Source organism: Phoenix dactylifera, chromosome 13, assembly GCF_051530095.1.
Source record: "Phoenix dactylifera cultivar Ajwa chromosome 13, Ajwa_hap1_PhDact_Kaust_v1.1, whole genome shotgun sequence".
NCBI lineage: Eukaryota > Viridiplantae > Streptophyta > Magnoliopsida > Arecales > Arecaceae > Phoenix > Phoenix dactylifera.
Genome location: NC_143202.1, coordinates 22,688,014 through 22,715,438, shown reverse-complemented (window position 1 = coordinate 22,715,438; position 27,425 = coordinate 22,688,014). Strand labels below are relative to the sequence as shown.

General features: G+C 39.3%; 1 protein-coding gene across 2 annotated transcripts; it reads right to left on the bottom strand.

Annotated features, from left to right (window-relative positions):
- Positions 1 to 520: 520 nt before the first annotated feature.
- On the bottom strand, positions 521 to 20,817 carry LOC103714778 (DEAD/DEAH box RNA helicase family protein). 2 transcript variants are annotated; one of them, XM_039130886.2, is made up of 22 exons: positions 19,839 to 20,817; positions 19,464 to 19,583; positions 19,325 to 19,378; positions 18,333 to 18,445; positions 17,914 to 18,126; positions 17,693 to 17,771; positions 14,654 to 14,707; positions 14,483 to 14,557; positions 14,254 to 14,307; positions 14,049 to 14,093; positions 13,855 to 13,949; positions 13,638 to 13,767; positions 10,767 to 10,865; positions 6,213 to 6,268; positions 6,000 to 6,102; positions 3,253 to 3,381; positions 2,821 to 2,999; positions 2,652 to 2,676; positions 2,411 to 2,526; positions 1,866 to 1,949; positions 853 to 1,062; positions 521 to 737 (listed from the first exon to the last, which is right to left on the bottom strand). In XM_039130886.2, exons 1-21 carry the CDS (start codon positions 20,781 to 20,783, stop codon positions 999 to 1,001), a joined length of 2,832 nt encoding a protein of 943 aa, XP_038986814.2. In that variant the 5' UTR covers positions 20,784 to 20,817; the 3' UTR covers positions 521 to 737; positions 853 to 998. The 2 variants fall into 2 exon arrangements, with proteins under 2 accessions (XP_038986814.2, XP_038986815.2); XM_039130887.2 differs by lacking the exon at positions 521 to 737 and having other exon boundaries at positions 889 to 1,062; positions 1,873 to 1,949.
- Between the last annotated feature and the right edge of the window lie 6,608 nt (positions 20,818 to 27,425).

The following is a 27,425-nucleotide window of genomic DNA, read 5'->3' as shown; positions in this document are numbered from 1 at the left end:
TTGGAGAATGAAGACCGTAATATCACATATAAGAATTTCTTTTTTTTCTAAAGAAGGAACTTTGTTTTCTCTCTCCAGAGAAATGGGGAACTTCCTTTTTGCAGCATCTTCTTAGAGGATTTGAATCCCATAAGGTGCAGCTAAACATAGGACTCGCTCATATAATTCAATGAGTTAATAATCTCTTGCTGAATTCAAATTACAGTACTTAATAAAAGGACTAACGTTATTGTACTTGCAATTTTCCACAATTTGATGATTTTTGACACAGACCTTGGACATTTCTTGTACCATTCCAGATTTCAGACATCCTTGTTTCAATGTCTCTCGAATATTTGGAAGGTAACAACATAGTTGCATTTGATTTCCGGGATCTGCTACAAAATTTGAGACTATGATTGGTAACAGGTGCCATATCTCTGAATCGGTGATTCTGAAGCTTCTCTCGCTAGCTAAATGTGTTAGAATAATTTATGTTCATTTATGTTTCATTCATCTGATATTGCTCAAGAAAACAAGGTTGGTTGAAGTGGAAATTAAAATGATTCAGAATGCCATCTTAAATATACAGAGGACTTCTCTAATTTGTAAACGATACTGCCTTCCAAAATAGCAGTAGAGGTTGCAACATGTAAATATTGAGTTGACATTTTTTTATTCTCTTCTCAAGAAGTTGGATTCTGCTACATGCCTTTGTCGACAGGGTAGAAGCCCGAAATAAATTCTCTTCACATTGCCTGCAAAAAACAGCATAAAGAAAACATGAAATTTGTAATAAAGAGCATGCAGAATGAGCATAGCTATCTAACAATTATTTCTCAAAAATTAGCAACTAGTAAACAGAAATATTACCTTAACTTGTCTGTCGGATGATTGCAAACTGACTCATTCCTGATGATGGGTAATTGATTGCAAACAAAGAAACAAATTTAAGGCAATTGATGCATGGGTGTAGTGTGCTCAGGAACCTGCTTCATTTTGAAGAGCAGGCAAGCTAACTAGATGGTTTCTTGTACAGTCATCTTGCATCTCAGAGACATTTTATTGCCATTTTTATTAGATCTGCACAAAGAATGACTTGAAAATATAAGGAAATTAATATGAATATTTCTGTTCTACTACCTCCTAACCTTACTCCATAATGTAATTCAATTTTGTACTTAACTCATGAGTCAAAATAATTATCATATGCAATCACATAGAGTGGAGTTATGGAATAACACTTTGTATACTTAGGTATTTAGTATGAATGTGTAGTTATGAGATTTACTGTCCGTAAGAATGAAATGAAAATGGGCCCCAAACAAATTTATGGCCAACAGAAATGAAAATGCAAGCAGTCTCTTTACTTACAAGTAAATGGAGAGATAAGTGAAAGAATAACTATATTATGAGATCTAAAAGTTCAGATTGAGGTGTTGTGTCACTTTTATGTTTTGGCAACTAATAACAAGTCTTTAAGTAATAAGACAATGTGGCAGAGATTAGAATGTTGAGTGGACATGCGCTAAAACTAGGAAGAATGGGATGGGGATTATTATACTTAGGAGGAACTGCACTAGATGAGGACAAAGTGATGACCAGGCATTTTAAATGGTGTGGGCATGTACAATGAAAAGTGTGGGCATGTACAATGAAAACCTGAAGAGACCCCAGTGAGGAGAGTTGCTGGGATTTGTGTGAATAGAGAAGAAGGCCAAAACTAATCGAACAGAACCCAAAAGAGATTGACTCGATAAGGTTGCAATAATATAGGTGGTGGCCCATAATGGGAAAGACTTATGAATTCACAATACCAAAACAAACTACTCAAACAAGGCTTTGTAGTTATGGTTAATGCTAGCAGTGGGAATACTCATACTTACTCTCCACCTTTTCTGGCAAAGTTCAAGAGCTCCATTTTTGCAGCTTCCATAACAACTGGAAAATCAAATTCCATGTAGCGCCCCCTGTCAAATAATTTTAAGCAACTTAGCTAGTTTAGAAAGAAAAACAAGGCAAAAAAATTAGCTCTAATCATTTGCTGGCTTATAGAGTAACAAATTTTCTTTCTAAACCCATGCATTCTGCCAAGCAAGGTTTTTGACTTAGTAACAGAAGCCATCCGGTATCTTACTGGTACAGATCAAGTCAGTATGATATTGTCCCTGTACTGGTACTAAGTATGCTGATGGAGTCGGGGCAGCAGCTATACCATGTGTATAGGGGCATGCTAAGCCCCCATACCATACCCGATACTGTACTAGATCAGTATGGTATGCCCTATACTGGCTGGTATGGGTTGGTGCCTGAGCCACTGCTGGCAGGCATCTAGTTAACAAGATAATCAGTAATACTGGGTTGCATAACAAGACTATCAAAAAATTTTCAAGCTCCAGTGCCATTGAACAGAATTAAAGTTCCAGTGTACCAGAAATGGCTTTTTGACCAAGTTGCAGAGGGAAATGCTGGGCTGGGGATGCCATGCATAATTCTTGCAACAGCTCTTGGGGTAAATTTGGCATATGAATTACTCTGCAGGAACACCTGTGGTAAAAAAGGGAGCTCTTCAAATCATAAGAAAAATATCAACTACCGGAAAAATCAGACCAAGTGAATAACATCTATTGAAAAAAATCAGACCAAGTGAAAAATATGCATTCATACATCACCTTTATATCTGCATGCAGAAACGGGCTGGAAAATGTAAATGAAGATGGTATTAGTGCAATTACATGAATCCAAATTCAAAAATAGAGAAACTTGACGATCTTATCCTAGAGCAGGCTTATGAAATTTCATAAAGCAATGTATCACAAGGAACTTTAGAGTTTCTCAAACCTGCTTCGTTTCATCTTCATAGAGGAATCATCAGTGAAGGTGTGATGCCTCCCGCTGAAGTAGTCTAAAACCTTTTCTTGAATGCACTTTGTATGCAAGGATTGGGAGCAACCAACAATTCTTTTGCACTCTTTTACAGCGAAATTTGCAACATTGAACATTGCATCTAATTTTAGTACCTATTCAAATTAGGCAATGTGGTTGTAAAAACTGAATATGGATTCAGCTAAGCTGTTACCTACCAATAACAAAAGCGATGACAATGCTAACAAATTTCTCAACAGACTACCTAGAGGCTACATATGTATTTACCATAGTCAATAATGATGAGACAAAGGATATTTATACAAAGAATATGGTTTTGTAGCATGTTTTGATTAATAGATTGCAGCAGTACTTGATATATGGAATTAATGGCAAAAAATTATTCACCTTGCAGCTTTCAACCTCAGATAACCATGTCGTGAGATGGGTTGAGAGGGAGCATAAGTCATCTGGTTGCTTCACAACCGTATAGCAGAAAGCTGGATCCTTCAAATTATATGTTATTTCTCCTAAAGACTGAGATTGTCATAAGAGGAATTAAAAACATAGTTTCTCCACATAAATAAACAAACTGAAAAAAGAAAATTTGAAATATACTAGAATCACAGTTATTTATAATCTTTCATGGGAACAATAAAAGATAGACAATTATAAACTATCCGGCATGATAGTCATAACAAAATGAGATCAAAGATATTCATAATATCAAAATGTGTCAAATCATTTTACTGTAATACATGGTCCAACTTTGGGTACAAATATGCAGTGATGCAATGAATTCTGAAAACTGTAAATGGGATTGTGAGGACAAAAACACGACATACTTGCTAATACTACAACACACATGGAAGCCACCTTGCACACTGACAAGTGAAAATAGAAGGGGAATTAAATCATACATGCAATAACAATTGATGCCTATAACTCATTTCTCCAACTCACGATGGAAAACTACACCATGCATTTGCCTTGCAAATACTTGGAAATTCAAGAAATCAATAGATTGCTTGGTAGAGTAGAAATTCAATAGCAAGAGAGGTCCAAGGATATGAAGGCAAGCTTAGTGTAGATAATGTACTTTTCCTCTTGGAGGAAAGAGGAAAAGTGGACTACTTGAAATCAAAATGGCATCTGCCATTTGAATCATCATAAACTATGTGCCAAATTTAGAAGCTTACTTCCACTAAGGATAAGTTTGTACTTACGGTATATGCTGTATCAGGAGGATGAAGCAATCTTTTCTACTGATACATAATAACGAACATAAAAGATGGGCATGTGCAGCATAATGAAAAGCCAAGATATACTTTCTATTTTCTCAGCCTAAACCCACTATTTCCTTTTTTTACTTTAAAATTGTAATTTTGGAAACTAAATTTTTTGATGTCATCACCTTATAAAGCTCGGCTCATTACCCAAAACCTCTGGAAATTTTAGATGTTTACATGCAAGGAAATCTCACCTCTCATGTTAAAAGGCAACATCAATTTTCTTTCTCACAATCATGCTCCATACAATTTCATCAGCCTCATCAAAAGTTTTTTTCAGAAAAACTTTCCCAATCTTGATGCATAACAATTCAGAGAAACTTTCTTTTCTTTTTTTCTTTTCTATTCTTTTCCAGAAAAGTGAAGCACACCACCCATAACTTCACGAATTACAAATTAAGATGGCACAAATTAGGACATCAATCCAAATTCCCAACCCAAGAAAAGAAACCCAAGCTCCTCACAAATTTGACCTTCACCAAACAGGATACATCTGAGGCAACAGAAATGCCATAAAGAAGGAAGCATTAGAAACAAAGACAGCAGAATGAAGCACAACCTACCAAAGCTGAATACCAACCGAGCGACATAAAGGACAAAAGGAAAGAAGCACGAATTTATATCACTCCACCCAGAAGTATCATTAAATTTTACTTCAGTCAAAATCTCAGCCCACCACAAAGAGATTATACAAACCCATTAGAATAATTTTCAAGGGGTTGAATTCCTCTCCAATGTTTGCACATTAGGTTCAATTTCCCTCTTCCCAGGCAAAGTGGAAAACAATACAGCTGCATATTTGATGCATTAGTTTAAATGTGGTGCATGTGGCTGCATATGCATTTGCGGTCCCCTAACCGTATCGCTTTGCCTATATACAATTACTATGAAGTATGTACGGTTGTAACATACATAGGCCAAAAAAGTAGTCCAGTTAGCGCTATGCAGCCATATGCGTGGCTCAATTAGCATAGTATGACTACAAATGTGGCCAGCTTAGCATTATGAGTGCAACTATGCGTCCCAATCTTATGTGGGACTGTGCAGATGGAGCAGGTTCAAACTGAGGATAAGGGTGGATGTGGATTTCAATTATGCTATATATATTGTTATTTGTATCAAGTACAAAGCAAGAAGCACTAATTGTTAGTTGTTATTGTTATTTGTATTGATATTGTTTATACAAAAGATTATTACCATGATCAACTGTAATTCTTATTATATCTATTATATTTTTTTTATTCTATAATTAAAAAATACTAATTGCATATGCATCCTGCATCCTGCATATGCCCTCTGTGGTCCCTTGACCGCCTATCTCTTGCGGCTGCCTTGTAAGACACTGATTTGTGAGCTCTTTAGAGGCAGCAAAAAAATCCGTTTCCCAATTAGTCTCCCATTTCAGAGGAATTTCCCATATTGACAAGGAGGTTCACTGTAACATTTGTAAAACTCTCTAAAACCCATTCCAGCAAGAAACTTCATCCATGAAACATCAGCAACTGGGTAACCATAAATCAATGCTTTAGAAGTTTCCCCTTCAGAAAGCAAAGAAAGAAAACTTGATAACAATTATAGATCTCATGATTCTCATCTCCTTCATTGGAGCAAAAATAAGAATACTATCTGTGTATGCCAACAAATACAAAAACATTAGTTGGATGAGCATCATTTCCATAATATTTATGTGGGAATTCCTCAAACTACAATCAATGAAAATAAGTAAAAAGATTGAACTGAAATTTTGCCATTTCTAGAATGTCTGAACTTATTCAAGACCTTCCGACAACTCAGCAAGCTGACTAGATTATTCAGAACAAATTCAACGATAAGAATCAATCAGTTTAGTGGTGATTTTGTCCAAACCTTTAGGTCTTGCAACTGATTGAACAGGTCTTTGGTTGATATGCCAATGGTATTTGCTAGTGTTGGTATGTCAAACACATGATGCCCTTCCTTTATTTCTGAACTGCAAATGTCATGTTGTAATGCAGTAATCAATAACTCAATGTATCAATAGTACTGAAGAGAAAACAAAAACATAGAACAGCTGAGAAGTAAGAATAGATAGAAATATACATTTTCAGAATCGTTGCAACTACAATATCCTTGTCAGATAGCAACGCCGGGGCTGTCTGCAGTAATAGAAACTCAATGTTCAATAAATTAAGAAACAGATAAATCAAATTTTACTAAATATATTGTCAGTAATGATTCAAGTCTCTTTACAAGTATCGAAGCAAAGCTTAAAAATGTGAATAGCCTAATTAATGCTTGGATAATTCATGTCAAACAACCCAAAAGATTCTAGGAGCATTGGTTTTATGGTTTGCATAAAAGGCACCACCTTCCAAGTGTCAAGGCCTGATACACATTGTTGACCCTTTCCCTGATAGCTTGAGTTTTCATGTTCTGCTGGTTAATTGACATGGCATGAGAGCTGAAGGCCATGGGTTCAAATCTCCTTTAGGCCATTTTTTCCTTTGATTCAGCCATGCCTTTTATTCTCCTGACTCATTTCTGGTTCTCGTTCTTAACTTGTTTATGCCTTCACGTGCATATTCCAGGCCACACAAGGATGGGATGTCAAGGCCTGATATGTATTGTTGACCTCTTTCCTAACAGCTTAATCTTTTGGGTCTAACTATCAGTTAACACACAGAATCCCAATGATCAAATCATATTCCCATCAAACAGTATGTAGCAAGATTTTGTTATGCTTCAAAATATAATGAAAACTTCAGTAAGACCAATGTCATAGCACCGTATCCCTCATTTTGAGGTCCATCATAAGAATCAGCAAAAACCTTCAGGTGCTACCAAAAGGGATCAGTGGGGAAGAAAAGCAACGATGTTCAAATATCTAAGCAAGGATAAGATGGGATGGGATCTGCAGATAATGAAACTCATATGAGAAGAAGTGAGGTGAGTGGATAAAAAGCATCATATGCAAGAAGAGTGACATCAGCAGCCACAACCACAAGAAGAGTGGCATCAACAATCAAAAAAAGGGAATTATAATCAGATAGACAAGTGAATGGTGTCCACTCATCTGATGCTACCACACTTTCATCCAGTTTACTGGTTTCTCTAGTTTAGTTTCAAAGTCAGCAGGTAAATAGGTCATTTAGCAGAAAGAGCTTTATGAGCTTGAACATAAACTCGAAGTCTAGAGTTAGATAGCCAGCTTATATTTGCCATTTGAGTCCAAATTTTCCATGGTTCTGACACCATTATGTCACCATGTTCTGTTGTGGTCGACGCAGGTCAATAACCTCTAATTCCTAAGCATGTTTGGCCGGCCCAAACCATGCTGTCAGGATTAACTCAGATTTCATGTTCATTGAAGAGCATGAGTTCAGTTCAAAAGATACCAATAAGTCTTAAGATTGGTAGGAAAGCCATGGAAACTATAATATGCCTCCCTGCACATTAAACTTATGCATCATATTGATTTTTTTCAGTAGTCTGACTGTTGACTCCATGCATCATGCAGCACTGACACTCAACAACTTCCAGGAATCAACAAAGCTGGTTCCAAGCAATGAAATATGACTGTCCATTATGTTTTCAAGTTTCAACCTTATTTCTTTTCCATCAAACATGTACTCTGCTAGCCTTTCAGTCATTCCATTAAACTTTCAGATAATGCTTTCTTATATATTTTCCACTTCAAAAATATACAGAAAAAAGGGAGAAGAGCTAAAAAAGATCTTGGCTTATGTTTGGACCACCTGAGGAGCTATAACAGTGGTAGTGGAGTGTAAGGGTCCTGGGAGGACTACAGCTAAGCAAAGCAACTAATGATCTTAGCAGTAATGTTTAATGTCACAGAAAATGAGACACCACTAGAATGTTAAGTCATTGTTATAGAAAAAGACAAATAAAAATATACAATAGTAGAAGAGGAATGCTGGTAGTACTATCATTAATGCTTAGCAAGGGTAAATAGGACTTAGATCAAATACGTAAGGATCCTAAAATATTGACAAAAGGTCATGAAAGAAGAAGCCCTCAAGGAAAAGCAAGCTAAGGGCCTCAAGCAGAGGTCTAAGCTTCGAGGAGCAACAAGCACAACTAAGAGAAATGGAGCACCAAGACACAGGAATAAGAATAAGCACAGGTGAATCTCCTTGACAATTAATCCCAAAATTGGAGAAATATCCATATTAAACTACTTGAGGAAACAAAGAGCAAAAAATTGCAATTGTCAGTCCTGTAGTAATGTACCATAAGTTCCATATTAAGTACATAATAAGGCCAGATGAAAGCTCTTTCTATAAAGTCATTCAGAGGAGTAAAAAGCCACATATGCTCCAACCAAAATTTAAAGTGATATACCCATCCTAACTGAAACTGATACGCATGGTCTGGGACAGTCCAAACATGGACACCTTAGAATGGCTCTGCATAGTTTTCGAAGAAGAAAGTAGCATGCTACAGTAACAGGACCACTTCATGAACTGAATAACCATAACCAGCTAGCCTTTTCCCAGCTATTTGGGACCAGCTAATCTATGAACTGAATAAGAACAGAAAAGGCTTGGTAGGTGATAAGTCAATCATCATGCAAAACTTCAGTGGCCGCATAACTTTCAAGGAGCAGACACTTTCAAAGAGAGTTCCATCTCCCAAAAGAATCCCACATGTCCTCAAATCATGAGATTGCACCATCATGGACATTAACCAGATCAGCTACACAACCTGTCCAACTTCACACCAATCCCTCCAAAGAGGTCAAAGAATGTCACCAAATCCACCCATATGGTGCAAGCTAAATGGAAGGAATATAAATGAAAGAAAGCAAAAGTACAAGTATCCAAGCCTGCATAGTTGTTAGATTAGAGCTCTATAGAAGGATGAGACTGGAATATGAGAAAATAATAAAATATATGAAAAAGAAAATTAAGGGAAAAACAAAAAGAAAGGCTTGAAGAGGAAAAAGAGAGACTGGCAAGCTTCAAAGGGATGTCCAACCTCAATGTTATAAAAATTAGGAGAAGCTAGGTCTAGCTAGACCAATGTCAGTCTACTATACCAAAAGAGTAGTGCTAAGCTAAATGGTGCAGCATGAGCATAATCTAGAGGTGGCATATTAAAACCCTATTATCGGCATAAGGCCGTTTGCTATATATAAAGGGTTGCAGTGCTAATCTTAGAAACTAGAATATGTATTCTTAACAAGGTTCGCTATCTCAGTACCAGATCCCATACTGGTATCATCCTATTACAGTATCAATATGCGGTATGGTATGAGACGGCAAGGTGTACCAAATGTCGATACAATACAATATTGTGTACTGGTTCAGTATCTATACGGTACGGTAAGCTCGGTACAATACGATACCAACCAATACGGCGAATCTTGCTTATTAATTTAAACTCCTTTCAGAAGAAGGGTTGAGGTGGACTGAAAAACACAAGGGATAAAGTAATAAGGAATAACTTGATATCTCGGTGTCTTTCAGAAAGTAGACCCTAAACCGAGTAGATTGGAGGAAAAGGATTAATGCAGCCGACACAACTAGTTTGAGATTAAGGCATAGTTAAGTACTTTAAATTCCTTTCAGCAATCTAACAATAAGGCTGAGATCCCATGAAAAGAACAATAGAAGCCACAAATTCTTTATGTCAACAAGTTTACAAACATCAAATAGTGATCAACTCACCAAATTCTAGAGAGATGGTTGAGCAACTTTATGAGCATGAACTTGATGATTGGAACTTTGAATCCAACAGTCTAATTATCAAGATGTTCAAATAATTTCTTGCAAATTGCAATGTTATTTACAATTCTCAAACTGGGGTTTCAAACAATTTAAGTTTTTACTATCACAGTCAAGGCTTTAAATCCCATGGGATAGGGGTTGTCCTGATTTCTACATGGAATGGGATGCCCGCTATCCTGCCCCATCTCAATAATGGTCCCTGTAGATCGTCCCAATAGGTACCCTCGTCTCTCTCTCCTTCTTTCCTTTATTTCTTCTTTTGTTTGTTTGTTTGTTTTAATTCTTTCTTTCTTTTCTTCCTTCTTTTCTTTCCTTTTTCTTCTTCCTTCCTTTCTTTCTTTCCTTTTTCTTCTTCTTTCTTTCCTTGCTTCCTTTCTTTTCTTCTCCCTTCCTCTCTTTCCTTTTTCTTCTCCCTTCCTTTCTTTCCTTTTTCTTCTTCTTTCTTTCCTTTCTTTTCTTTCCTTTCTTATTTTTCTCCCTTCCTTTCTTTCTTTTCTTTTTCTCCTTTCTTTCCTTTCTTTTTTTTCCTTCTTCCCTTCCCTTCTTTCTTTCCTAGCTCTTCTTCTTTCCCCACATGGATGGGTTTCGGAGTCCCACCCCATCTCAATCCCATTTTCTTAGAAGAACAGGACCAGAGAGCCAGGACACTCTCCATCCTGTTAAGATTTAAAACATTGATGATAATTACTTTACAAGGAAAAAAAGCAAGTAGAGAAATGAAAAGCATAACTAAGTAGGAATCAACGAAAAATATATACACAAGAATACGAGGGGTTCTCCTCCTGGAACATGGTGAAACTATGACACGAGGCAGAAAAATAAAATACAAGTAGAAGATTGTAGCAAAACAATGTAAGAAATTTAAATGAAAAAGTAATATGAGCACATGTAATTTCCTCAGCACCTTGTGAAAATACAATGTACATGTCACATTAAGCTGTGGAAGTAGGCGCAAATATTGCTCATCGCCAATTTCCAGCTGAGTAAGGACTGTTAAAAGCACCTGCAATCAACAAAAACAATGGAAGAGTTCTTATGAGATCAAAAACTTTAAATTGGAGTATTTACAGAAAAGTTACAAACACATAAGAAATGTGCAAAAGGTTGTTTCAAGCTATGTAGGATGGGGAGAAAAATATTTTTATCTGAAAATAAGGAGATCCGGATGGGGGCATAACACTTAAATATATCAAAAGTTACCACCTTCAGTTCCAGTTATATCAGATAAATGGATATTCAGGGAAGTAATTGATGATGAATCATAAGGGGAGAAAGAAAAAAAAGAATGTCTGCAGGATGAAGCTGGACTGGAGTAGCAAAATAAAATCAATTTTAGTAATATGGGTTTAAAACATGGCTTGAGGAAAAATACATTAATTTCTTGACCAATTTGGTAATATGTAGTCTCACACATGGTCCTAAGGTACCAAAGTGTGACCTAACACCCATCCCCCCAACCCCAACACAACACAACACATTAGAAAAGTAACACCGACAACTTTTCCAACATCGAGCAGCAAATATCACTGGATTCTACCATTCTGGCAATATATGATAATAAAGGCACTACCTTGAAGGCGACATCAAGGAAGTGACAACAAATGCTGATGTTGATTGATTTCCAAGTAATTCTTCAAAGGTTTTGTGACAAGCTAAGAAAGATGATCATAGAGCCTTGATAACATGAAACTTGATAGGCAACTATTCAAGGGTTACAGTGATGAAATGAATATCACCAGAAACAGTTGTCCAATGGCCAAATTTCAACAAGCTGTGCCCCTCTTATATGACCTTTGAGAAATATATGCATGAGTAATAATTATTATTAAATATGTTTACAAACTAATGTAGATCTATCTCTAACAGCTAATTTCACTAAACTGTGAGAAAGTGCAAGTTGTCACGAAATGCTTTTATCCTTATGTTTGAACAAATTGAAACATAAGCAATAACCAGCATAAGAGTTTTCAAACAACCAATAAACTAAAATGACATATATATCAGGAAAACATCAAAATATGATATACTCAATTAAGACTTTTATTGATAAAAGAAAACATAGACCCTCTTTGCTCAATTTTTTTCTAATAACATATGCAACAGACAAGAAATAAGGAAAAGAAAAGAAAGCAAAAGGAAGGACAATAAAACTCATTTGTGAGGAAAACTGGCAACCATTTGTGAAGATAACAGCTGCCCAAATACTTCAAAAATGACATATAAGAAAGTTCTCAGGACTTTCTTATACAGTATTAATGCACAAACATCAAGACTAGGAACCCTGCAAAGAGTTGAATTATCTAAATCTCAAAAGTGGAAATAGTTCAATTATTAAATGGTAATATAGATTAGTTCCTATAAGAACAAGTTGATTCCACTTCTTAAGGCCATGCAACCTTCTCAGATGCCAATTCTTGAACCTCCTTTTACATTTTATCAGTGGTGCATTTTACTGAAGTACCTAAAAATCCAGGCATTAAATGAAACATTTTAGGCATTAGGTATCCGATCCATTCAATATATATATATATGATACGTATATATATATATATATATATATATATATATATATATAAAATATATAACATATATGATATATATCATATATATAATGTATATAATATATAAATATTATATACTATAAATATATAATAGAGAGAGAGAAAGAGAGTGAGGGAGGGAGGAGGGGGGGAGGCCTTTAAAGATGCTTACAGATGAATAAACAAGAAAGGATAATAAGTAGAGAATGACAATCTGAATTGGGATTTATAGATGAACTTCCATTATTGTTTGAGTATCTATGGAGGGGCCTCGTGACTATATTTCCTATTCTTAAACCTTCGCTCAATCTATGCGCGTTACATTCACAAGAATTGAGTATCTCAATATTCATCGGCCTCTCATAGAGAAATACAAAAAAAGAGATTGACCTAAGGGTGGACTTGACTATGAATTAGAAAGAGCCAGCACCCCTTTCTTTCAAGAAGATTCACGACATGTCAAGCCTTGATAAGGTTCTTTTCTTTGCATCAAATTAAACTACATGCTTTATCACTTGTCCAGGCCACCATCAATTCCTTTTTGAGTTTTATTCTTGTGAAGGTACTCCTGAGGTAGGATACTTGACATCACTTCGTGAGTCAAGACACACGGCACCCAGTGTCCATCGTTTACAATTAGGACTACCAGGATATCCAATTGCATTTGCTCCCCTAGCTTTCATCTGTGTTACCAGCAAAGTGCTTGCGCCATTTCAAACATAGGAAACCTTCTGACCAGTACTCTTTTATTGTGGGCAGGTATTTCCTTGGACATATAAAGAAATGCATGGACTCGAGTCCATTACTGGCAATTGATCCCAAAACACAAGCCATCAAAACAGCCATATAGACATTTCCATCAAGAGATTGAAGGACAAAAAATCGGAGGGGTCAACAAATGGCACTGACTTCATTGATGAAACATCCTAGTTGGATTGCCAATATAGTCCCTGATTGGAAGAAGAATGGTAAACTATTCATCTTTTTGATTTCCTCGAGTTAATAAAGCATGTCCAATAGATTTTTTTCCTTCTTCCCATATAGGATATATACACATATAGCAAGTTTGAAGTGCTCCAGTAATGCATAATGACACTTTATGGACTTATCAAATGAATGTATCACAAATGTAAAATTTAAAAAAAAAAGATAATTGAATCCAAAGTAAGACAAAATCAAAAATAAAATATGGTAAAGAGCTAACAAATATATGAATTCATGAAGTAAGAAAATACCTCCTCTTTCATATCAAATTTCCGGGATGCAGATTCTTTAACCAACGAGCAAATGTTCCCAGATAAGGGGACACCACTAGAAAATATTTGGGAAAGAAATTTGCTTATTGCATATTCATCTACCCCATCACTGTCATCATATTATGTAAGTAGATTAGTTATCTTAGAAGAATGGGAGCAATACATAGCATGTGAAAATAAAATTATATGTTGGTACCTGTAAGAAAGACTACGCAGCTTATAATAGGTAGTAACATCAAGAAGGAGATGACAATAGGATAGCCTTCCATCCCTTCCAGCACGGCCAGTTTCCTACAAAGGCAAGTATTCGTATGCCTGAACATTACTAGAGGAAAAATAAAAGAGAATATCTTGTAACTCTTCCTGGATTGAAGATATTCTAGTAGCCACCTGAATATATTCTTCCAAGCTTTCTGGCAAGCTATAATGGATCACCTGAAAAAAGGAAAAATTTCAAACAGAGATCCTTGGCAAGTTTCTAACATATGCATAATCCATAATTAATATAATACAGAGCAGTGTGAAACATGCAGACTGCACTGAGCCATGTTTCTAAAATAAAGTAACATCAGGTGATATGTTGGCATGTTCATACTGCTTGCACATCACTCTTGTCGAGGCCCATTCCAAATGCCACAGTTGCTACAACCTATCATCAAAAAACAGTAAACATAAACATCAATAAAGACAATATCCTTTTTCACCAAGCTTTTATCTGACCAATTGATTTAAAAAGCATTAACAAACAAAAAAAATAGCAAAGTCATCTTTATATATGTGTGCGTGTGTGCACATGTTTGTCTATGGCAATAATTATATCTTACCACTCTAAGTTTGTTAGAACAGAAAAGCTCCTGTACACGGCTTCTATTCTTTGTGGGTATGCCACTATGGTAAACCTACGATGCAACAATAATGGCATCATGAAATTAAGACTCAGCAATTATGTAAATCCAGTGCATGTGCATGCTATCCAATGGAAAATGACTTCTGACCTTGGCAGGGATATTATTATCACAGAGATACTTGCTCACTAATTCAGTTTCTACCTGCAAAAACGAAAAAAAGGGAAACAAATGCTTCCTTGAACATGTAAGGTGACATATATGCATGAAATCCATAATGAGACATGCAGAAAAGAATAGACAACTATGAACACTTCCAGGGGCCAATAAGAACTTAAATGATTTTTTACCTCGTTCAAACTTAAGACTGTTATGATCCATTCTATTCTACTTAAAGCCACATTTAGGATTCTTTCTTATTCATTCATATCAACTATTTAATTTTCTCAAATGATCTACGAGAATCGGTAAACCCATTGTGGACTTCTTTGGCCACCTCGAGTAAGTCTGGACAGAGTTCTAGAGAAAGATCCGCCATATCCAAGATGCAATCATGAACCGCAATCCCCAAAGGTCATAACTTTCTATCTGACATTCATTTTCAGTGTGCCAAGCGCTAAAATGAAGCTTTCAAGAAGTACTACCATGTTGCGCCGACCCCTAAAGGGTTTGATACAGATGGTAGATGGGGACCTACAACAATGTTTGGGCCTTGAAATGGTCTGGTCAACGTCAAAGTTTTCTTTCTAAGAAAGACCTTGATCGGCATAACTCACAATTTAGGAACAATTAGGCAAAGCTAACTGAAGACAAAATTCATACAGAAATTAAGATCTAGCTCAAAAGAGATTTTAGCCATAGTCTACCGTACCGCCCAATACCGAGCCGTCCGGTATGGGGCATACCAACCCATCCGGTACGGGGCGTATCGTACTGTATCGAGAAAAAACTGGTAGGAAACTTAACTTCAAGCGTATACAAGCCTCGTACCACCCATATTGAGGCATACCGCCTCGTACCGAGGCACGTCCCGGTCCGTACCGAGGCGTACCGACTTATACTGAGACATACAGAGATAAAAATTGAGAAAAATGATCAGAGAGCTATTTCGATATAGAAGTGTACCGTACCATACCGTACCCGAAACCGAGATTACGAACCTTCATTTTCGCTTTTCCATGATTATTTCAAATAATTATGGCTATTTTGGAAAAACTGTAACCTCTTCCAACTAGAAGAGAAATCCAACCCATGTTTTTGTAAAAGCAGACCTCACTAGTATAAATAGAGATTTTGTAATCAATTGTATAATTCTAATAAAAGAAAAGAGAGCTAAAACCTACTTTTGTAAAAAAAAAAAATTGAGAGGTCCAAGTTAAGCATGTTGAAGAAAATCCTTTCTCTCCCCAATCAGATCATCAAAGCCAGTCTTATCATCATAACTTCCATCAAATTTTTGGGTCTTAGCTTCAACCTTCCTTCTCTTTTCTTCTTCAAAACTTTAAGCATGCTCTTTTTCTTTTCTGAAGCAATCCTATCATGTAGTGATTTAAGTAGTGCATAATCTGCTCTTATCGGTTACAGGTTGGCACAGTAAAATGTTCCATACCATACCATGCCAAGTCATGATACAATTGCAGAAAATGTGCCATAGTGACAAATAATTGTTTTCAATATCCATAAAATGTTTGCCTTTTTAAACAAATGTTGTGGCTTAGTGTTACTTTAAAAATGTTAATGAAAAGCATGGCCGCACTTAATTATTCCATAAGCACAAGAGAGACAAACAAACATATAGAACCAATGTTTCAAACCCAACTGGCATGTTTGCAGTTGCTTTTCCATTTTCAAAAGTGCCTTGCCCGAAGCAAACCCATGAAAGTGCTACGAAGAGAAGCACTTCTTCCCTAGTTAGGCGTTTCGTGGACACAATGCAACCATCCAGGCTACAGTTTGAGGCTGAAAACTGAGTTAAATAGTTAAAATAGGAAATTAGCATGTCTTTTTGTAAAAAGCTGGTGATCTATATCCATTTCACCTTGAAAGGGATGAAGCCTGACACGGAATCCTATTGCTTTCCCTTGGAAGCAGACAAAAAGGTTCTTACATCCAGACGAAAAAATTGTAGCGAATTATTGAGGCTTCATAAGGAACCCATTGCTGTAATGAAAGAGAGCATCCTGTCATTGGCTTTCTCAAAGTTGATCTTGTACACTGCTTTCTCTTTTTTTATTTGGGTTCCCAAAGACTCAAGACACTCAGAATAGCAAGAAACCATCCATTATATACATTTTGTAGATATTGACTAATTTATATAAGCACTCCCATAGCCTAAATGCTATGTGACTAGTAAAGATTTACATGATACTAATTATAAGCCTATTATTTTGTGGATCAGCGTAACAAAGGTCAGGTCAAGCCTTGTGTATTCCTACAGAGATCACTGAATATGTTCAGCATGAAGCTCTTGACAATTACAATACTTTCAATACGAAAAAAAAAAGAGAAAACCCCTCAATCTCAGAGTTCATGTCAGCCCAAATTTTGCAGGAACATTTTTATAAAGATATAATTCATTTTGAGTCTATCTGTGATATTACCTTTAAGGAATCAGAAAAGAAACTAGTAATTTCCAACCAAGGGCCTCCTACTGACATTTCCATAATTCCTATTATGCATTCGTTGATCAAGATGTCCAATACTCGATCAAATTCTCTATCTTCTTCAACTTCTTATTTTAACGCTTCATAATTTTGTAGCACGGTTCGGGCTCCAATTTGCACAACCAACACTTACATCATTATATGCCATCTATCATTAACTATAGACAAAACAAGAAGCACCTCATTATTTTCTTGGTTCATACAGCATTCCTCCAAAAAAAGTAAGAACTCCTACAAGGTTAGAAAACTTACACATATATAATAATTAAATAAAAGGAATAGACCGTCACAAAATTACAGCTTCTATCACAAAAATAAATTCCCTCAGTTCCCTCTATCTCATGTAAACATAAAGTAATCCACTTTGCGAGGGCAAGCACTTCTCTAAATTTGATACAATCACCACCATAACAATATGCCAAACAAAATCATAAGAAATTCAAAACCAATAAATCTAATACAAGATGGCTGCATCAAGAAGCATATACATGATTTAATGGTATGAAGCAAAGTAAAGAAGCCTAACCTGAAATTTACAATACACAATAATGCTTTGCATGTCAATCAGAGGAGAGGACTTCATTAGCACCAACAAATCTTTCAATCTGCAATAACCTCAGGTAATAGTCATCCTAAATGAGCCAATTGCATTTACTACCAAGCTGAATATAAGTCGAATTTATGCAAGGTAAACTATTATAAGTCAAATTTATTCAAAGTAAACTGAGTTTAAAGAATGTCACTTGCCTATTGTCACTCAAGATTACAACAAGCTGGAGGTTTTCACGTATTTGGCATGCCTGAATAAGATTATTAGGTGGAATTTCTAGAGCATGCATAATATCATGCAATGTCTGAGTTGTTGCAGTTGCTGTCATTGCAAGGAGACACTTGACATTAAGCTTGCTCTGAAACAATGATGCCCTCAGCCTCAAATATGAAGGCCGAAAGTTATGAGACCTGTGAAATTGTTCAAGTCTGCAAATTATTTAAGGCAAAACTAGTTGTTAAGCAACCAAGGAAGTACTTAATTGACAATATGACAATCAACATTCCAAAGAATTTATGTACAGCAAACAAAGGTGTAACACATAAAGTTGCTCTTCAAAATCCAGGGATCAGAAAAGACAGTTATTACAATGTCAAAACACTCCCCAATCACTCACCATTCAGAAATGCAGTGAGCTTCATCAATCACTGCAAGCGATATAGACAGTGCATCCTCAAATATCGATAAGAAGTCCACATTTAGAAATCTTTCAGGCGAAACAAAAAGCACCTGAGGCAGGAAGCACAGATATTTCAGCAGTTTAGCACCACTGTTCCATAAACTTTATCTATTAAAATGTAGCAAAGGTGAAAATGGATGCAGAATGCATGCACATATATTTTTATCCGTCTGTGCATACATTAATGCCTACGAGCTTGTTTACATGCATGGTCTATAGCATCATGCATGCATGTTGTAGAATGATGTAAATAATCGTAACAATTGTGTCATCATTTAGCACATCTTTCACCTGCAAGCCTGTTTGCATGCATGCACTATAGCATCAACACATGCAATTTGTAAAATGTCATAAATGAGAGAGCGCATTCCAGTTCTGTGATCTTGAAAATTGCTTTCATAAATGGTCATAATATCAGATACATTTGTGAATTTCCTGAAATAATCTAAAAGATTAGCACAGTTCAGTACACTTGTTCTAGGGAAAAGCAAGCTGCAACTCATCATCATGATAGTTAAGCTAGAACCAAGAACAATAACATTTACAAGCAGCAGTACCTACTGGGAAATACATATCAATGTCAACCACGGACATGATAAATTCTAATGATGTTTAGTCTATAAACTGAATCATGGCAGTTATCCCACAATAGCCTAATATGTGTCCATAGGGCTCTGTGGGAACATGTGGCACCTGATCAGCACATTGGTTTGAAAAGTAAATACAATAAACTTTCTCATTCACAGGTGAGCGTTTCAATTAACTTTGAGAGGAAATAGGATTTCTCTTTCTCCCAATAATTTTGCTAGTTAGGATGACCAAAAGAGTTCCAATTTGCTTCTCAAACCACAACTTTAGAAAAAAAAAACTCCCATCAGATAGTATGATCACAGATAGTTCTTCTGAACAAAAGAACCATGAAATTTCACCTTGACATCTCCTCCAAGAAGCCTATCCATAGTTTCAGAAGCCTCTTCATGTGTCTGGAACAAGAAAACGAGATCAAAACAAAAATAGTGCCATTTGTAACCCAAACGAGCTTTGTGTGCGTGATAGTAATCTAATTACCTGACTGCTGGAAAGTAGACCACCAGGTATCACCGGAGGAAGTTTCCTTAGTTGATCAACCATTAAGGCCACTAAAGGACTCACAACCAATGTTATCCCAGGTAAAATCAGAGCTGGCAGCTGAAGGAACATCATTATCATCAGCAAAAGATTCTTGAAGACATGAAAAAGTGATTGTTCTTAACAGCATGATACATCCTAATTATATGCCATTGGAATAACAATATATGCATATTTTTGCCTTGATTTTCTTTAGGCAGCAGAATGGATACAATACATGCATCACCATAGGCATAATACGAAACAAGCCTTTTCTTACTTATTGAGTTCAGCATTCAAGGCCAGATTTTATTTCCTATCTAATTTGTCTTTTACCTGGTAGCATAGTGATTTTCCAGCACCAGTAGGCAGCACCAGCATCGTCGACTCCCCAGCAACCACTTTCTTGATCGCCTCCAGCTGCCCTTTACGAAACGAATCATACCCATGAGTCAGCTTCAGCAAATTCTTCAAATTTTCATCAGATAGGTCCTCTCGAGCGGCAACCACAGCCTCATCAATTGAATTATTGCGACAATTTGAGCCCTTCCTCTGCTCCCACGAGCTACCTGAAGCCAATTTATCCTCCTCGCAGCTGTATGTTTCCGCATCATTTCCAGATCCATGTTTCATGAACTTCCGGCGGTATCTCTGACCTCGCGAAGTTGTTGCAAACCTTCTCCGTCCATTCTTGTACGCATATTTCCTTCCGTAGCCATTGATGTTCAGCCGCACAAAATTGCCCTCGTTGCTGCATCTCGGCCTCTTCGGCAGCTCCGCGGGCACCTCAAATCCAATCGAGTTAGGGTGGATTCTTTTAAGTTTGGCATGAATCTCGGAAGGCCTCGGATCCTTCGGAGGACCTCCTTCCTTCGCGGAATTTCCCGCAGGGCCCCCACCGGCACCGACATTTTCTCCATTCTCGAACTCCGAGGGATCGAAGGAGGGCCTCCGGAACTTGACGAGGCGGGAGAAGGAGGCGGTGCGGTTGATGTCCGACGGCCGCTGGATCTTGACGGAGAGGCCGTGGGGGTTTAAGAGATCGGCGGAGGGGAAGGATGGCTCCGGCGTCTCCTGATTAGAGGATTTAGGGTTTGGTTTGGGAGTGATCTTGGGCTTGCATTTGGGCGGGGTACTTCGTCTGGATTTGGGGAGGGAGAAAACCCTAGACCTAGATTTGGAGGAAGGGAGAGGAGGTGGTGGAGGGCTAGGCTCAGGGTTTCGGGGAGGGGTGGCGGAGACGTGGGAGGCATCAGAGTCGGAGTCGGAGTCGAATTCCATGGCGAGAGAGCGAGAGAGCGAGCGAGCGAGAGAGCGAGCGAGCGAGCGGGAGGCGCCATGTTTATATCGCCGTGAGGGTTTTCCCGCCAAATGAAATGAGTACTTTTTTAAGATGGATTAGCAACCTATACATTTGGAATCTGGGTATTATTACCAGGAGGTAGCGTTTCACGGTGACAAATTAAAATTATTAAGTCAACTTGCTCAATGTGGGCTTGCTTCTCTTGGCAGCCTTTTTTTTTTTTTTTTTGCTAAAACCGATGATTCATACTATTCGGGTACGAATGCACCTAGAAGAGTCAGCATACAAAATCTCCCGGACAGGACCAGGTAAATCACCCTCACCGACCCATAGTGAGCCGCCTGAGTGGCACGCAACAAACGCCGCCACCCAGTCTGCCGCACCATTGGCCTCCCGATATACATGCCCAGCTCGAAAGAGTACCCCCTCCCTCACCATCAACCATATATCCCGGAGCAGTGGGTGAACTGTCCTATCGCTATACGGGCCCTTCCGGACCCAACTGATCACAGTGGCCGAGTCTCCCTCCAGGATGATGGAGCTCGCCCGCAAAACGGATCGCGCATATCGCAACCCCATCCAAGCTGCCCGCAGCTCTGCCCCTGGGCTGAGATGTCGAAGATCTGACAGCCTCCTGCTGCCACCAAGCAGGAATCCGGGCCCCTGATGACAAACCCAGCACCTCCCCTCCTGCCACCATCCTGGACTGAGGCATCAAAATTGACCTTGAGGAAGCTCGGGGGTGGGGGCTCCCAGGTGAAAAACACCACATGAGGAGCTGCCGAAGCAGAGTGGGGGCCCCAGATGTCCCGAGCTATCATAGGTCCAAAGTCTGAGTCTACATGGAGGAACTCCGCTGCCTGCGCCCGAGCCCGTTCCATCACAAACCACGGGGACAGACTGATATCACCAAAAATACGACCATTTCTGGCCAACCAAACCTGGTAAGCTGTACATGCCGCTCTAACGGCCAAACATCGCATCGGTGGGGAGCTAGACCAGCCCCGAACCTCCTCCAGGAAGCCGTCCCTCTGGCTCCAGACGCCCTCCGAGAACCCAGACAGCCTCCAAGTCCTCCTCGCCCAGCCACACTGGAAGAGTACATGATCCACTGACTCGTCCACCTCGCAGAGCGTGCACAAGGGGGAAATGCCGACCCCCCGTCGACTCAACTCTGAACTAGTCGGCAGGCGATCCCAGGCCACCTTCCAGAGGAACAGTGCCACCCTCTGGTGTAGGCCAAACCTCCATACCCAACCACAGTCCCTACCCGGCTCAGACTCCTGCAGAAGAATCCGAGAAACATCACCAACACTGACTCTGGTCCTACAAGTGGTACTCCAGACCCTGACATCCGGACCAGCTGACCCCGGGATGGGAAGCGCCCGAACGCGCTCCACTAGGTGCTCCCCAAATAACTGTCCCAGTCTGTCCTCATCCCACTCCCTCTCGCCTGGCACGAGGAGGTCACATACCCGGAGACCCCCAGCTAACTCAACTCCAATCATCGTCGGCCACAAGCTCAGCGGGAGAGCATCCACCCATGGGTCCTCCATAACGTCAATGGACCTGCCATCGCCAGTCAACCACCTGGAGTGTGCCTGGGCCATAGGCAGATACCTCCCAATCTCCCGCCACATAAAGGATCTCCTCCGGCTACCCATCACCTGGCCCACTAAGCCTGCTGGACCATATCTCGCTGTCATGACCTGACTCCATAGTCCATGTGGCTCCAGAACAAGCTGCACAGCACGCCTCGCCAAGAGTGCCTCACGCCTAGCCAGGAGGGACTGTACCCCCAGGCCACCCTCACTCAAAGGTGTGCAGACTCTCTCCCAGGCCACTAGATGAACTCCATGGCCCCTCCCCAAGGAGCCCCACAGGAAGCTCCGCATAAGCCGCTCAATCCCTACCAGCACTGTCTTCGGCACAACTGTGTGGGCCATAATGTAAACCGGCATGGAGCATAGCACTGACCTGACCAGCGTCAGCCTGCCCATCATAGAGAGGGATGAGGCCCTCCAACCCTCAAGCCTACTCTGAACTCTCTGCACCAGTGTGGAACACTCCGCCACCCGCAACCTCCTCCCAGTAATGGGGACTCCCAGGTAATCTAGTGCCCCCACCTGCTCCTGCATCCCCAAAATCACCCTGATCTCCCGTCGCACCCTCCGCTCCGTGCTCGGACTGAAGAATATGGCAGACTTTTGGAGATTAATCCTCTGGCCAGACGCCTCACAGTACTCCGTCAGCACTCTCTGGAAAGTACAGGCATCACTAGCTCTCGCCCTAGCAAGCAGGAGGCAATCGTCTGCAAACAACAAATGAGAAATGGGCCGGGCGCCAGGGGCTGGACTATAGGCAGCCAGCCCCTAGTCCTCACAAGCAACATGTAGCCAACGAGAGAGTACATCAGAGCAAATAATGAATAAATATGGGAAAAGAGGACATCCCTGGCGAAGCCCCATAGTAGCTCTGAAGAAGGGAGATGGCGTACCATTGACCAAGATGGAGAAACTAGGCCCTTGCACACAGCCCAGGACCCAGTCAATCCAGATCTGATGGAATCCAAAGCTCTCCAAAGCACACCTGAGGAAGTCCTAACGAATCCGGTCGTAAGCACGCTCCATATCCAGTTTCACAGCCATCAAACAACGCCTCCTCGAAGCTCGCTGTAGATCTCCCATCATCTCCTAGGCTAGCAGTATATTATCGGAAATGCTCCTCCCCCCCACAAACGCCCCCTGCTCCATACTAATCAAGCTAGGCAACAAGGCCCTCATTCTCCCAACCATGATCTTCGCTACTACCTTGTACAAAGAGGTGCACAAACTAATGGGCCTGTAATGACCCGGCTCCGCCGCATCCTGACGCTTCGGAACCAAGGTTATATAAGTAGCCTGCCAGGCATCCGCCATCACCGCCCGAGCGAAGTATAACTGCACAGCCTCCACAACTGACCTCCGAATGATGCTCCAATATCTACGAAAAAAGAACGGCGGAAATCCATCCGGACCTGGAGCCTTGTCCTCCCCCAGGGACCACACTGCCTCCTGCACTTCTTTATCTGAAACTGGCTGGATCAATGCTGCATTCTCTGACTCCTCAACACAGACTGCCGGCCTGGGGAGCTGATCCGATACATAGGGCCCATCTACCTCCGTCCACCTGGATCTGAAAAAATCTAACAACACCTGTCTCACTGCAGAGTCCTCCACCACCCACTGGCCCGTCCCAACCCTCAACGATCGAATCATATTCCTTTGCCTCCTGATGACCGTCGATCGATGGAAAAAGCTAGTGTTCCGATCCCCCTCCTTGACCCACTGGACCCTCGACTTCTGCCTCCAAATTGTCTCCTGTTGATGTAGCAAGGAATGATGGGATGCCAAGTAGCGTCGCAAATCCGACATCTCACCCTCCTCCAACTCCCCACCACAGTCCTCCCTCCCGTGAAGATCTGCAATCCTGCCCTCCACCTCCTCTAGTCTCCGGAATATGTTACCCACTACCTCCCAGTTCCATCTTCGAAGACGACGCTTGGTGAGCTCCAGCCTCCGCGACACCCTCTGCATGGCATCACCCTGAACTGGCATGCCCCAAGCCTCTCTGACTATTCCCCAAGATTGGGGGTAAGACAACCACAGCTTCTCAAAACGAAAAGGGCTGTGGTAGCTGGAGCTCGAAGCTGTAGAAATCAGAATAGGATAGTGATCTGAGGTAATCCGAGCAAGATGACTAACCTGATAGGAAGGGAACCGCTGAATCCAATCCGGGGAGGCGATGGCCCTATCAAGCCGCTCCCACACCCTCGAGCGACCAGACTGATTGTTGCACCAGGTGAAGCGCGGCCCAGTGAACCCAAGATCCACCAAGCCAGCCCCATTCATAAACTCCCGAAACTCCCTCCTTGGCAGCCTTCTTCAAGTAGGCTTCTTTCTTCGCTAACGCTTGGGAATTCCTAGAGACTGATGGTAAATCTTCTTCTTCTTTTTCGGGGGGGGGGGGGGGGGGGGGGGGGGGGGGGATGGATTCACATTTTGCTTGTGTTAGTAAAGTTATGTTGAGAAATTTTGTTCCTATTCTAAAAACTCAACTACATTTATCTTGAATTATCTTTATGGAGATTTCTCAAAGTTTTAAATAACTAATAATAACAAATATGCTTAGAATAAGAAGTGATTTTAAACAAAAAATTTATAATAGGTGTAAGATACCAAGTATGGATATTGTTAATAGCTCGAGGCTGCAATCAACTATCCCATTAATTCTACTTTTTGGGGGGTTTATTGCTAAATAAATATAATATAGCTATGTGAGAGCTCATCTCTACAATTATAAGAAAGGCTCTCGAAAATATATCTCCACCCTATAAGATCAATGTTTTTTTTTTTTTAAGAGTGGAGCAATAGACTCGATGCTACCATGTCTACTTTAGTAACCTTTATTTTATGAGCATCTCTAACTTCCAAATCTCAATCTCTTTCTTTACAGCTCTAGCTCGCTTTTTTTTCTACCCTTTTCTACCCTTGTCTTTAAAATCATATATATATATATATATATATATATATATATATATATATATATATATATATATATATATATATATATATATATATATATGAACTTAGACAAATGAGAAAACTAATAAAACAGAGTTCATAGGAAATACAATGGAAAAGCCAACAAGACTACTTGAGACGACGTGGATAATAATCAGATAAGAGATGTAAGGTGGATTGTAGTTGTGATGATCTAAAAGTTAGATGCATATGCTTGAGATTTCGGTGTAATGAGATAGAACTTAGATATGGATGGAAGCTGGGATGATCCAAAGGTTAGGTATTGATTTTGGAGGGATCGCCCAAACAAATAGAAATTCCTTTTTCTTATCAAAGCCGAGACATATATCAAACAGCTATAAGGAGAGAGAAGAGGGGGGTGTATTTGATATTTACTGCAGTGTCCTCAAAATGTTTAAGCTAATAAGAAGGTGAGGCAACGATTTATCAATTAGTGGTCCATAATGTTTATTTTTTTAGCATCGAGCATCATCAAAATATTCCTGAATTTGTATATGAGAAAATTCTTTGAGTTTAAAATAATTATAAAGGAGTTATTTTATAATTACATAAGTTCTAAAATTAAAACACAAGAAAAAGACTTGGAGACAGAGGATCTAATTGGATCTATTAGATGGGATTTAATTTGTTGAGAGTTTTATCGGTGTGAACACTTAAAGGGTATTTTAATTTCTCCCAAAAAATGGGAGTATTTTGGGAGAAATATATCATGGTTATTATAAAGGCATTGCAGGACAAATGTATTGGGAGAGCAAGAAAATTTTCCAATAGAAAATTAGTACACATATAAATTTACGTGAAAAAACTTAAAATATTATAGGACTATTTTTTATTCTTAAAAAAAAAAGCAGCATTTTGGTTGAAAATATATATTCTAATTATTATAGAGGCATTCCAGGTAAGAATATTTTAAGAGTGGGAAAGTTCGCATGAAACGTTAGCACACTTATGTAGTCTTTAGAATTGGAGTATTAATTTGCTTCTATGAGTGCATTATATACTATCTACATTTTCATGACAAATTAAAATCATTATTAAGAATGATAAATTTTACACATCATCTTTAAAAGCTTTAATGTGTCACTCTATTTTATGTTCCATTTGTTGTACGACATAGATGGAAAGAAATGTTAAGGTTCATGAAAAGTTAGCGCAATTCTAGAGGGGACATCCTATTTATTAGGTGATAAGTCATTGCACCCACAAAAACGGACAAAAAATAAAAAGAGCACGATACACAAGCATTTGTGTGTGTTGCTTCGTAGTTGGACTAGTTTACCAGCTTAGACGTGGATTTGGTCCAACTAAAATTTTTACCATTACATGCTTTATAAGGAATGAAGTGTTGTCTCAAACCTCCTCTATTTGAGTAATTTGTTGGGCTTATCTAGGTAAATTTTAGTGCTCACACATCTGCTGACGAGGTTATCAAGTTGCTATCGAATAATTTTTTTTAGTTTGATTCCAACCACATGGTGTTATTGAGCTTGTTTGCACCGCTAAGATCCAGACAAAGAAGTCTCCATCTCCAGATTAAAGTGTCATGACCATGACTATCATGGAGGCTTTTACTAGAAAGAAAATTAATGTACATATGACCATCAAGGCCATGGAGGAAGGAGAAGGAAAACATGCACTCGCATACAACGCATCAAGTTGTGATGCATGCACTTATGTCATGTTGATCCATTTTAGTGCACTTATGTCGTGTTAATCTATTTTAGACATAACCACCGAGGTGGTAGCACAGTTGGAACGGAGCTTTGTTTCCAACGAAGTGACCTAGGTTCGAAACACGTGGGCGTTGATTAACTGTGGGGACCAAATGCCCTCCGCGTGGTTTGCCCGTTGAAAGTGCTACTGGTCCTCACACGCGGTAGTACTGGGATGACGTACTCACACGCGGATTCGCCGCCCATGCTGGTGGGGAGGGTTTGAGAAATTTTCTACCAGTATCAAACATTCTCTGGTGGAAGGAGGGTCCAGTGGGGACTACTACATAAGTGGAGTTAATCCCTCCCCTCCTTTTTTTTGAAA